Raw genomic sequence first — 12,740 nt, 5'->3', positions numbered from 1 at the left:
GGGTGTTTGTGAAATCCCATATGAGAGATACCAGGAGCTGAAATCACAGAGTGACAGCTGAGGCCATGCAGAGCTGAAATTACAGTGTTCTGCCTTAGGGCAATCCCAAATAATGGGGTTAGGAGTGATGACAGCTGTGGCTGGTGGCAGCAAGGGGAAGCTGCAGACAAGTGGACAGCTAGTACTGCCCTAGTGATATACCTATGGGCTTTGGGTTTAGGACTGCACCGCGGGAGGTACACCCTGTAACTGTGTGTGGGGTAAAGGACCAAGAGCCCCAGCAAGAGATTGGGTTCTACTGCATATGGGGATGGTATCTGGGTGAAGGGGGTTTGTCTCTTCTTTGCTTAGATATACTGCATCTGTCACTGTAACCTTGGGGTAGGCTGTGGTCATTAAACAAGCCATTTCTATCTCTGACTCTGTACTTGCAAGGGGGGGAGAACTACCTTACAATTCCCACCAAAAAGGTTATTTATCATCATCTCTTGTCCTAACTAAACTTGTCCTAACTTTTACTTTTGCACACATATTCCAGCATTTCTGCCTCCACACCACTGCAGGTAGTAATGAAATTGACAGACAAAACAGAATCCAAACCCATTCGAAACACAGTTTTTTAAACCACCGGAATAGTATCTACAACTGTGCTTACAGCTTTATTGGCACAGAGGCAGGAAAATATGCATATACATGTTCTAGCTCATACCTAGCTGGGGACTCCCAATGGCCTGACCATTTTGTTTCATAATCCATTAATTGGAACACTGGAATAGATTATTTGCCAGTGTGTGAATCTACAGACTGCACTTGTCTAAACTGACACTCTCTCATTAGGCAACATCTGTAATCCAGCAAGATTTTCTTTAGCCAGACAACTGCTTTTCATGGGTGTGGCCAAGTTTCCCATTATCCTTCTCACAGTATTCTGTTCTGTTACTTAGCTATCATTTATCCCTAAATGTCTTTTAAGAGCCCAGCACACAGTGGAAGTGTGGGTAAAGCTGTTAGCCAATAGTGACCTCCTACAGTTTGGCAAATTCTCTGGTTTGGCACCAGTCACGCCCCGAGGGCTGGAGAGGACTCTGAGCTTTACAGATTCAAGAGTTTTAGCAGCAGTAATTGGTGGGGCCAGGAGAAGGTTATTCCCCCCACCCCCCGCCCCCACAAAAAAAAAGCCACCTGTATTGTCTACAAGGAGCTCTCAGCACTTGGGTAACATTTTTACAATAACAGAAGACGGGAAAAGTTCCCTTCCCAAAAGGATGTGGAGAATGTACCGGACTTTTGGACCAGGGTGGGGGTTAGTACACCCCACCACCAGTTTGTATCTTCTGCCCACCAGATAGTGGTGGTCTTCATATCACAGGAGGCTGTAAGATGTGCCCGTCCCTATATTCTATGACATGGACAGAAACCCTTCCCAATTTAAAGTAGGTGTCCCCAAAGCCACATATGCTCTGTGTTTTCTTAACCGTCCCCACCTTTCCAAGGCACTGAAGGTGGCTTTCAGGGTACATGTGGGTTCCTTAGTAAACCTGCTCACTGTAACATCCCCACATCTGTCACCCAACAGACTATGCCTATGAACTTTTTACCAGCCACAAGTCTGTACGTGTCGGGAAAGAAATGGGACCCGCCTGTGTTAATTGCTAAATACTGTGGGGCAGTGCATTCTTCCCCCCGAAAAAAAAGAGGAGCCGGCACTCAGCCGCTTCCCACTGCGGGGCTGCCAAGGACGCCAACACCCCGCTTGGGCTCTGCGGATGCCGAGGTGCCGGTACTCAGTCCCGGCACAAAAGTCACCGCTTCTGGGCTTGCAGGCGATGCCACAGACTGCCGGGCAACAAGCCAGGCTCTTGCATGCACCGACCCGCTGCAGCGCGCACCTCATTGCTGGCGCCCAGGACACTCCTCCCCAACCTGCCGCGTGCCGCGGACTCCCTCCCCCCTCGCAACTGTGCAACCCCGCCGGGTCACCTAACCTGGAACCGTTCCCTGCCATAGTACCCTGCTAAACCCATCGGCGGGAGGGGAGCTGAGCCCCTGCCCCACTGCCCGAGCCGAGGAGCACATGGTGGGCACCCCCGGCGGCCCACCCTCCGTGCCCCCCCGCGCTGGGCGGGGCGGCCGCCGCAAGCCTGCCAGAGCCACTCACGCGTTGGCGTGGAGATAGTCCAGCCTCAGCTCCGCCCTGCGCAGAGCCCCGTAGCGCCCGGCCGCGGTCATGGCGGGCTGGGACGCACCGCCCCCTCGCGGCCGCACGGGGCTGGGACCAGGCGCTTGGGGCGGGGTCCGGGTGCGCGGGAAGCGGCCGCGCGCAAGACAGCGCGTGTGCGGGAGCTGCACGTTCCGCTCCCGCTGACCTGCCGCCCCACCCCCACCCCCTACTCGCCGGGGGCAGAGCCTGGCTCGTTGCAACAGGTTGGGGGAAATCCCCCGGTGAAAAGCCAGGGAGCAGCGAACTTCCGTGCACGCGTAGGGAGAGTTGGGGGAGCTCACGGGGCGACCCAGCACGTTGTGCCCATGGGCACCTAACAGAACCTCTACAGCACCCACCGGCCCTTGTATGCTTCTAGCCTCCCAGCATCCTGCATGTCCCCGCCCTCAGAGGAACCCACCAGCCTGCCTCCTGCAGCCCCAAACGTCCTTCTCTCCGTATCCTCCTGCAGCCATCCAACGCAACGCATCATCAGCTCACCTCAGGCACGGATCACTGCAGCCCTTTTACAGGCCTGGCCCCATTCCCCTAGCACTCTAAAATGGTGTCCTGCATAAAGCCTCTTGACCATCCCTGGGCCCTGCAGCAGTCATAATGCTTCCAGAGAGCCCTATTTTCAGCCCACTGTCAGTTAATTTAGAGTAGATCAGTGTTAAACTTTTTGAGACCACATTACACCAACAATAATACGTTTATGTGGAACAGCTATGAAAATTTTCTCCAAAGATTGTCAGACAAAAACCAAACAAACAAAAACCAAACAGCAACATACACAGCAAAAACAAAAAAGTAATTTAATCAGGTATCAGGGCAATGAAGAAGTAACATTGTATCTGCTTTTAACAACAAGATAAATTCCATCAGTTTATGATATAAAAAAAGTGTCAGACATTTGTGGCACACCTGCAAGTTGTTTGTGGAACACCAGTGTTCTGGGAAATGCTAGACCCCTTCAACCTTAAATCTTCTTACAGTATATTTAAAAGGGGAATTATTTCCAGTAAAACAGCCAGACTTGCCCTTTTAAACAAAAGGTCTTGTCTTTGCATGCCTGCAGAAGAAAGAACAATACTGGGTTCATTATAACATTGTTTCCATGTTTGTTAAATGCCAAAGAACTGCTTTAGTAGCTTTCCTAAGGTTTATCGCATCTGTCGAAGTAATTTTCCCTTTTAGTTTTTGTTTTTGGGGATTTTAATTTCAAATGGCATGTTATAACAACATTCAAAAGTGTAACAGAAAGGTAGCCATGTTAGTTTGCACTCCAACAAAACAAAAAAGCAGAAATGTAGCACTTACAAGACTAACAAAATCATTTATTCAGTGATGGGCTTTCGTGGAACAGACCCACTTCATCAGATCAATCTCATTTCCAATACAGACTGACATTTATAAGTACAGTAGGGTCTCACAATTCGCAAACTTAATGTTCACAAATTCAATTATTTTCGAGGTGCTGCTTCCCCGGAGCCCTGGGCAGGAGCACCTACAGCCACTGCTTCCCCCCATGGGGCTCCAGGCAGGAGTACCCGCAGCCGCTGCTTGCCCGGGGCCCTGGGCAGAAGCGCCAGCAGCTCACTGCCATATTTGCAAAATTCAACATTTGCAAGGATTCTCAAACCTGAACCCTTGTGAATGTTGAGACCCTGCTGCACAGAGGGTCAAAAAAAAATTGCAGTAAAAGCTGACAAATCAAATACATAGGAGGGGGATGAAGGGTGGGGGGATGTTAATTGTCCTGCCTGAGATAATTATGATCATCAAAGGAAGGGAAGCAGTCCTTGTAATGCATGAGGTAATTGATGTCTCCGTTCATATGTATTAATTTGTTGAATTTGAGTATGAACTCTTACTCACAAATTTCTCATTCTAATCTGTTTTGAAATTCTTTTTGCTCCAGGACACAAATTCTCAGGTCTTTAACAGAATGGCCCACTTCATTGAAGTGTTCACGGATTGGCTTATGTGTATTGAGTTTCTTGATGTCTGCTCTGTGTCCATTTATTCTTTGGTAAAGGTTTTGCCCAGTCTTTCCAATCTACATAGTAGCAGGGCATTGTTGGCACATAATGGCATATTTAATGTTGCTGGAAGTGCATGAGAATGTGCCTTTGATCTTGTAACTAACATAATTAGGTCCAGTGACGGTATCCCCAGAATAAATATGTGGACAAAATTGGCAGCAGGGATTGTTGCAAGTGTACAACAAAAGTGTGGCATTTAAAACTGACTGCACTACAATTTGAATAAAAAACAATATTGAAGAACTATGGGTCCTACTGATGTGGTTCATCTGTTAACCATGTGTTCCAAAAAACAAGCAAGAGAAACAAGGAGAGAGGAAGTCTTTCATTAATATGTGTTCATTCCAACAGCTCTATAAAACTTTATGGAGCCTTCTGTGAAGCTTTACTAAGCAGCAAAACATTGTAATCGGATGCACTCATGTTTTGTTATTAATTGTACCTCTTCTGTTTACACAAAGACAGAGGGATTGCTGCTGGAGAAGTCAGTGACTTCAATAGTAATGGAATCTGGCATAAAATCAAAAAGACAGCATAGAGTTGGGGTGTCTTCTTTTCATGTGACAGGGACAACTAACAGAAAACAAATCAGAAAGTTGGCTACACTCCCAATAACACAGATTACAGAATTAAGAGATTGTTTTGCAACATGGGAACTTCTCTGACGAAGTGGGTCTTTGCCCATGAAAGCTTATTCTCCAATAAATCTTTTAGTCTATAAGGTGCCAGAAGACTTCTTGTTGTTTTAGCTTGAGTTATGGGGAGAGGCTAGGGAGACTGGGACTTTTCAGTCTGGAAAAGAGGCGATTGAGGGGTGATATGATAGACGTATATAAAATCATGAATGGTGTGGAGAAAGTGAACATAGAAAAATTATTTACCTTTTCGCATAATACAAGAACTAGGGAACACCAAATGAAATTGATGGGTAGTAGATTCAAAACTAATAAAAGGAAATTTTTCTTCACACAGCGCACAGTCAACCTGTGGAACTTCTTGCCGGAGGAGGCTGTGAAGGCCAGGACTCTATTAGTGTTTAAAAAAGAGCTCGATAAATTTTTGCAGGTTAGGTCCATAAATGGCTATTAGCCAGGGGTAAAGTATGGTGCCCTAGCCTTCAGTACAAGGGCAGGAGATGGATGGCAGGAGATAAATCACTTGATCATTGTCATCTGTTCTCCTTCTCTGGGGCACCTGGCATTGGCCACTGTCGGCAGACGGGATGCTGGGCTGGATGGACCTTTGGTCTGACCCAGTATGGCCATTCTTATGTTCTTATGTTCTTAAGTTGTGCTTTAAACTCAAATTAGATGGCCCATCAGGATGCAGAAGATGTTGAAAATCCAGGGGTGCTGAATTAGTAAAATAGAGTCAGTTCAAATTCCAGTAGACCCCCCCCACATGTCTTCCCAAAATTCCCCTCCAAGGGGTGCTTTTGTTTTTCTCCCTGCCTTGTGGTTGGAAGTTCTCCATAGAGAACCAATACCTTATTTTGGCTGGTTGGTGCCTGTTGTGCATGTGGTTCTCCACACATGCAGTCTTTGTTGTAGCTGTGCTATGGCACGTGGTCAGTCAGATGGCAATGGGGTATGGGTGGGAGGCCTAGCCAAAGTGTAATTAGCTGGGGCTGTAGTTGTGACAGTTAGGGGTAAGGGATATGACATAAGAAGCTTATCATGCCTTGTGTTGAACCCATTTGTACAAGAAGATGTATGAAGAAGAGCAGACAAACAAAGAATATGATTCATCTGTGAATCACAAATGGAAATCAAGTATGTCAATGCACATTATTTGCACCTAATATTTTACTGGGTCACAAATTATTGCTGGCATCAAAGAGGATGATACTGAGAGCAACATGAAAAGTGTTTCAGGAACTAAGATCTATGACATGAATGAACTGTACACACATAGGAATAAAGAACGTGTATTTACAGGATGGGAAACAGTGACGCTGAGGAACATTTGAGTCTTGTGGTGAACATGAACATGAGTTCCCAGTGCTATGCTGTAGGCGTAAGAGTTAATGCAATCTTTGGACTTCTAAAGAGGGATTCTTGAGGAGGAATACAGAGGTTATTTTACCTGTTTTTGGCACTATTGCTGGAATGCTGTGGCTAGCTCTGGAGTTCACAATTCATAAAAAAAGATAAATGGCAGAGGATTCAGAGAAGACCCCTGAGAACGATTAAAGGATTAGAAAGTACTGACTGAGCTCCATGACTCTATCTGTTTAACTTAACAAAGGGAAGGGTAAATGGGGTGACTCAATTAAGATACTTAAACTGGGGACGAATATTGAATAATGGAGTCTCCAGGTTAGCAGAGAAAGGTGTAACATAATCCAATGGCTGGAAGCTAACGCTAGACAAATTTAGACTGGAAATAAGGCACAGATTTTTAACTATGATGGTAATTAATCAAGTTCAGGAGGTTTTTTTTGTAAGAAGTTCTGCTCTAGGAATTATTTTGGGAAAGTTCTACTGTCTCCGTTACATAGGAAGTCAGACCGCATAATCACAATTGTCTCTTCTGGCCTTGAATCTATGAGAAAAATGACCTTGATATGCTATTTCATGTTACCAAATCACATTTATATATATGTGCAAAAAGTAACTGTGTGGGCATATGAGAAGACCAGCTCGCAAAGTCCAAAGGGTGCAAGGAGACATATGTAAGACAAATCTGAGCTAAGCACTGTACCCTGCCCTCTGCCTGAACTGCTGGCTTACATGTAGCTGGTGAATGATTTATAAAATCTAAAGATAACAAAGTACAAAACTGCATGAATAGTGAATTAAGAAGACTGTTTTCCAGACTATACTTGATGTGTTTTAAAATGGTTCAAGTTGCTATGTCAGTTCTGCTGCTTACAGGTAAGCACTTGGCAGGGTTACCCTGCCATTGCCTTATTTCATGTGAAATAGTTAGATGGGAGAAGTTGTACTGCAGGCACAGAAGTAGCAAAGCAGATGTGTTCTCAAAGCCTGGGAACTACAGCAGAAAATCACTGGGCTGGTGGCTTGAGCAGAAGGCTACAGGAATGCTGAGATAGAAACCTGATTCTGCTCCTTGTGTAAGGTCTTTGGCAAATGTTTTAGTTCTTCACCTCTTTCCCATGTTTAAAACACAGATAGTACTGCTTACGTTGCTGGAGGAGGTTTTCTGAGGATGAAAGGGTGGTTTGTGAAATGCTAAATACTTATTTTTTAAAATAATTCTGTAAACTGTATTCTTACTTTACCTTGTTATTTATTATTGAGGAAAAAATAGTTCATATACCTGCATGGTACAAATTGACATAAGTAGATCATGACTTGTGAAACAAATTAAGGTGCCAAGTTTTCAGAGGGAAGCTACTCATCACTTTCTGAATGTTAGACACTTGTAAGGTACTTGAAAATTGGGCACTGACAGTGGCTAATCATGTCTGAAGATACCTGAAGTTGAACTATTGTTACAGTGAAGCGTCTCTATGGCTAAGTGAATTCACTTCTCAGCTAAACATAGGTTAGTATCGTAAATATTATACATGCTTTAAGATGGGTTTGTTTGACCAACAAAGAGAAGGTTAAGGAGTGACTTGATTAAAGCATTGAAATAGGGAACAAATATTGAATAATGGTCAATAGAAAGTCAATAAAGTCAATAACCTGAGGTAGAGCTTTATGCTAAACTCTTACACAAAGAGGCATGCCCCTTTATTGACTGCTAAATAAGTAGTTTTGAAATTATTGATCCAGGAGCCCCATACAGTCAAAGGTATCTAACAACAATAAAAAAAATTGTGAAGCTGTGCTGTTGTGAGTTGTCTCAACTTGACCAAAACATAACTTTTAGGAAACATGAACTAATTAGCCCTTTCATGACACAAAAACTAAATCAAATATTTTGCCTCATTACAGATGTGGGGGAAGGAGGGGGAAGAAGCTGATGTGACTCCAAGGTCACAGAGGAATTTGTGTCAGATCTGATATTATAACTCAGATATTCCTGGGTTCCTGGCCTGTGCTGTGGACAAATTTTCTTTTTGAAAGGCCAGGAGACACAAGAGGAGCACCTGATTGAGGGAGAGACATCATTAAAAACAGATTTGATTCTGTGTTGAATAAGAAACCTGCCAGAGTGAGACTATTTTTTAATTATTTCCACAGCTGTTTTGGCCAAGCACCTCATCTCTCCAACAAAGCCATGCACTTAACTACAGCAGAACTCTACTGGGAGGGAAACAGGAACAACAGACTGTATGTCCCTCATCCATACTGGATATAGCGGCAACGCTACACCTCTCTCTACTGCATGTCAGATGTTGGGAGGGGCACCTAGAATCCTTGCCTTCCAAGATCTGGCAGGATCTCATTCACTCCACTTGTCTGGTCTGTTCTACCCATAGTCCTCCTCTGAATCCAACTTTACAAAGGGGTTTGGTTGGGTAGAGGGGCTTGGACCTCACGGGTGTTGTTCTCGCTACTTACACTTACCCTCATTAAATCCTCCCACAAAACCTACCATTAGCTAAGCTCAAGAATACTGAACAATAACATACAAAGTCTCTCTAATTTTCCTTTCCATCTTTCTCAACTCCCTTACTTTAGACTCTTTTCAGCTGTTCCCTAGAAATGACTTTTAATAGGCTCTTATAGCTTCTTTTGATCATTGGTTAAATGCAGTTCCACCATCCATTAGCTATGAAGGGTCTTTCAGTAATAATCAAGGTAGTGGGGATTAAAACTAACCCACTGGATCAGCTGATTAGAATCTTACACATCACCATCCCTGTAAAGATTCCCGGCAGTGCCAGTCTTATCCTCACCACTACTTTAGGAAGTTGTGCTACAGTAAATTCTTTCATATCTGGCAGGATTGCCAGATATTCAAATATGCTGGATAATAGAGAGGTATACCTAGCAATGCATAACACTAACAAAAAACAAAATTAGATATTAAGAAGCAAAGAAAAGTTATGCAGAGTACTTTATTTACCAACAACAGAAGTATTGTACACTGCATACCTATACTGTATTAGTTGTAGTTATCTGTATTTACTTTTACTATAGCGTACTTATGGAAAACGTAACTAAGAGTTACTTATGGTTAAACTGACAGTTATTTGAGAGCTCTGGATGATAGAATGCCAGATATGAAATAGTTTTCTGTACATAGTGATTCAAACCTGGGGTCCAGTCTTGGTTCTCCCACATAGTTATTGTGTGACCTGACTGTGGAAAAAATAAGAATAAGACAAAAGTAAATGAGGCTGCCCTCATTAGAATTATGAAGGAAAACAAGCAGTGCCGACATTTTGAAATAGGGGAACTTTATTTATGTTTAGACACAAAACAAGAAATGGCCAGTATTTCCGCGCAGCTGACTGTCCACAGCTGTAAGGGTGCATCTACACTAGCAAGTACGTTCGAAATTAGGATCAGAAGACCGAGTTCTTTTGAAAGATGCCACGGAGTGTCTACACTGACATGGCACTCTTTTGAAATTAATTTAGAAAGAACTCCCCTGTACTTTCGAAGTCGATCTTCCGCTCCCGGGATGGGAAAACTGTCCTCTTTTGAAAGATTATTTCAAAAGAGAGCAAGTGTAGAAGCTCTGCAGCCTGCTTTTTCGAAAGAGTGGGTCCTCCATGGCCGCGATCAGCTGGCAGGCAGCACCACTGCTCCCAGCACAAGCGGAGCTCTATGGCTCCAGCGTCTGGCAGCCTTTCAGCACGCAGGCCCAGAAGCCCTCAGGCAGGAAGCTGAGAACGTGCAGGCAGCAGGGAGCCCACGCTGCTGCTCAGACCGCTCCCAGCCGCGATGCCCCGGGAGAAGCTGCATCACCTCCGGCACCATGGCCAGCAGCCAGGACTCCCACCCACCCCAGGGGCCGTTGTTAGCCGGCGGCCAGGTAATGTGCAGTGAGGTACCAACTATGCCCTTGTCACCATCTGAGTCTTTAACTGCTAGAGCGCAGGGCTCCTTCGCAGCGGGCAGCCTGGGCAAGGCTGACGGATGCCCCAGGGTCCTAAACACCCGAGTCTTTTACTGCTAGAGCAGGGAGCTCCTAGCACTCTCACCTATGGCCAGGCGGTGGTAACCAAACGGTTAAAGTTCTTTTTATTTTGCTGGCTGTGTTGGAGTGACAGAGAGTAACAGCAGTCAGGCTTAGATCTTAACTAGCTGCAAGTTTATTAAGCTACAGTTATAAGCATGCAGTTACAAAAAGCTATTGTCTACTTCTTATATGCTAGCAGAGTGCAGGTGTTAACAGGTTACGTTACAATCTAATACAACGACATCTTACTACAACGACATCTGTCTATAGAGCTCTAATTCTTTAACTGTGTACACCAAAAGGAGACCTTAATGTGGGTACATCTTACCCTCCTTGCGTCTCTTGATACCAGCATAGCCAAGCGAGGATCGGTCACTCAGTTCCGCGGAAAGACAAATACGAGGTTGGGCGTCCCCAGTTGCGGACCTCGGGAGGCAATCACCTGACCTGACCAGCAGGTAGTTGGTGGGAATGCACTCAGAGTCAGAGTGCTTCTGGGCCCATCTTTATACCCCTTGGGTCACATATATTCTTTCTTGTCTATGGTGTCAGATTGTACTGGTCTGTCTTTTGTGACACCAGTTTTTACAAGGGCAATTCTTACTTAATTTGCAGTTGTAAGACAGGAGATAAAGAATTTGGGAGTACAGGACATTCTTTTGCAATGGCGGAGATTTCTCTTCTGGGCTGGCTGTGTGGGCGCATCACTCCATTAATGCCAGCCAAGGGCAGTTCTCTGAGGCCCTTTGTTAACGCTAACCCTCTATCTGTGTTTTCAGTTCCTCAGGGTCACGATGAGCCAGCACATCTGGGCCCCTTTAGGAAGGCATCAAAGACTGTGCTGTTTAACTGCTGTTCAGTGCCCTGTGTGCTCTGAGGCACCTTAGAGGGGAGGCAAAAGCTGGTCTGTAGTGGGGAGATTTTGTCTGGCTACAGCCATCCAGGAACCAGCGGGAGTCCTCCCAGGAGGGGATCCAGCCCCCCCAAGCACCGGGCCCCCTCCTGGACAGAGCCGAGCTGCAGGACCTCCTCGCCCTGTGGGAAGATGAGGCGGTCCTGCAGCAGACGGGGTGCAGTGCCAAAACGCGGCTGTGTTTGAGTGCCTCGCCAAGGGCCTCACTGGATGGGGTCACCCCACCCAGACCCCAGACCAGGTGAGGTCCAAGGTCAAGGAGCTCTGGCAGGCATACTGCCGGGCTTGGGACATGGCTGGGGAGTCAAGGGCAGTGCCCACTTGCTGCTCCTACTATAATGAACTCGACTGCTTCCTTGGGCCCAAGAAGGCGGGACCCCTGGCTGTGTACCTCAACATGGCAGACCCCCCGACCGAGCCGGAGGAGATGGGGATGGGGACCAAGAGGGAGGACTGCCGCAGACCACTGGCCACCTGCAAGCGCCCCTCAAGGATCCAGGACACCAGTGATGATGAGGGCTTGAGTGAGCGAGCCCTCATCATTGACATCCCCTTGGGCCCATCCAGCTTAGCCCCCTCCAACTGCACCTCGCCCGAGTTCCTGGAGGGACCCACAGGTATGTACCATACATGCCGGTGGCTGTGGGGCTGGGGGAGGGGGCGCTCAGTCCCACCCAGGGTGGCCACAGCCCACCCACAGGGACATCAGCCCCAGGGCACAGGCAGTCCAGACGGCCCCAACGCCCTGGCCTCACAGGGCTGACATGTGGCACCCAGCACCCCGGACAGTACCACGAGCTGTCAGGCTGCAGAAGGACCGAGGGAGGCAGAGGCGAGCCAGCACTCCCGCAACCCAGATGGGGAACTCCAGATGCGGTCCCTGCAGGACTGCCAGGATGGGGTGGCGGGGATGGGGGGTTCGGGGGTCCCTCACTGGGACTAATGGCTCGTTCCTCTCCCCTTATGTCTCCACAGCTCCAGCAGCCAGCAGCCAGACCAGCCTCATGACGCGCCCAGGGAGCCTCATCACCGAGGGCGAGGGGGAGCAGCCCAGACCTCAGATGGGGCCAGCGCGGGGCTGCCGCCAGTCCCTCCATGGTGCCACCAGGCCAGGGAGGAGGCGGCAGGGTACTCGGCTCACACAGCCGCCCTCAGGGAGCTGACGGGCATCATGAGTGAGTGGCTTGCCATGGAGCAGCAGGCATGGGACCAGGTGACATCCAGACTGGACACCCTCGCCCAAGCTGTGGTCAGCCACCTGGCCCCTGCCACCACTCCATTGTAGGTCACCCTCCCACCATCCCCCATACCCCCATCACCCGCCTGTCCCCTCCCCTCCCCTCCCTTCCCTTCCTCCCAGCATTTTCCCTGCCTGCCCCAATCCCCGATCCCCCGGCTCTCCCACAATGGCCCCGCCTCTGAGAAGGCCAACCTCGAGGCCCTGCTCCCGCCTCACCTCCCCCTGGCCAGCCTCATCCACTTGGCCCACACCCTGCTGTCCAGGGATGGCCAGCTGGAGGCAGAGCCCCTGGCTGCC

General features: G+C 47.5%; 2 protein-coding genes across 3 annotated transcripts in view; one reads left to right on the top strand and one right to left on the bottom strand.

The window, feature by feature from the left end:
* MORC1 (MORC family CW-type zinc finger 1) overlaps positions 1–2,229 on the bottom strand; it is a 138,747-nt gene extending 136,518 nt beyond the window's left edge. The window contains exon 1 of the mRNA XM_074983521.1: positions 2,159–2,229. Coding sequence (XP_074839622.1) covers positions 2,159–2,229 — 71 coding nt within the window. The remainder of the gene's footprint in view (positions 1–2,158) is intronic.
* Positions 1–12,740, top strand: part of C1H3orf85 (chromosome 1 C3orf85 homolog) — a 44,814-nt gene that overhangs the window by 18,942 nt on the left and 13,132 nt on the right. The window lies entirely within an intron of this gene.

This window comes from Carettochelys insculpta, chromosome 1 (genome assembly GCF_033958435.1).
Source record: "Carettochelys insculpta isolate YL-2023 chromosome 1, ASM3395843v1, whole genome shotgun sequence".
Classification (NCBI taxonomy): Eukaryota; Metazoa; Chordata; order Testudines; family Carettochelyidae; genus Carettochelys; species Carettochelys insculpta.
The sequence above is the reverse complement of the archived record's forward strand: the minus strand, read 5'-3'. Positions and strand labels throughout refer to the sequence as shown.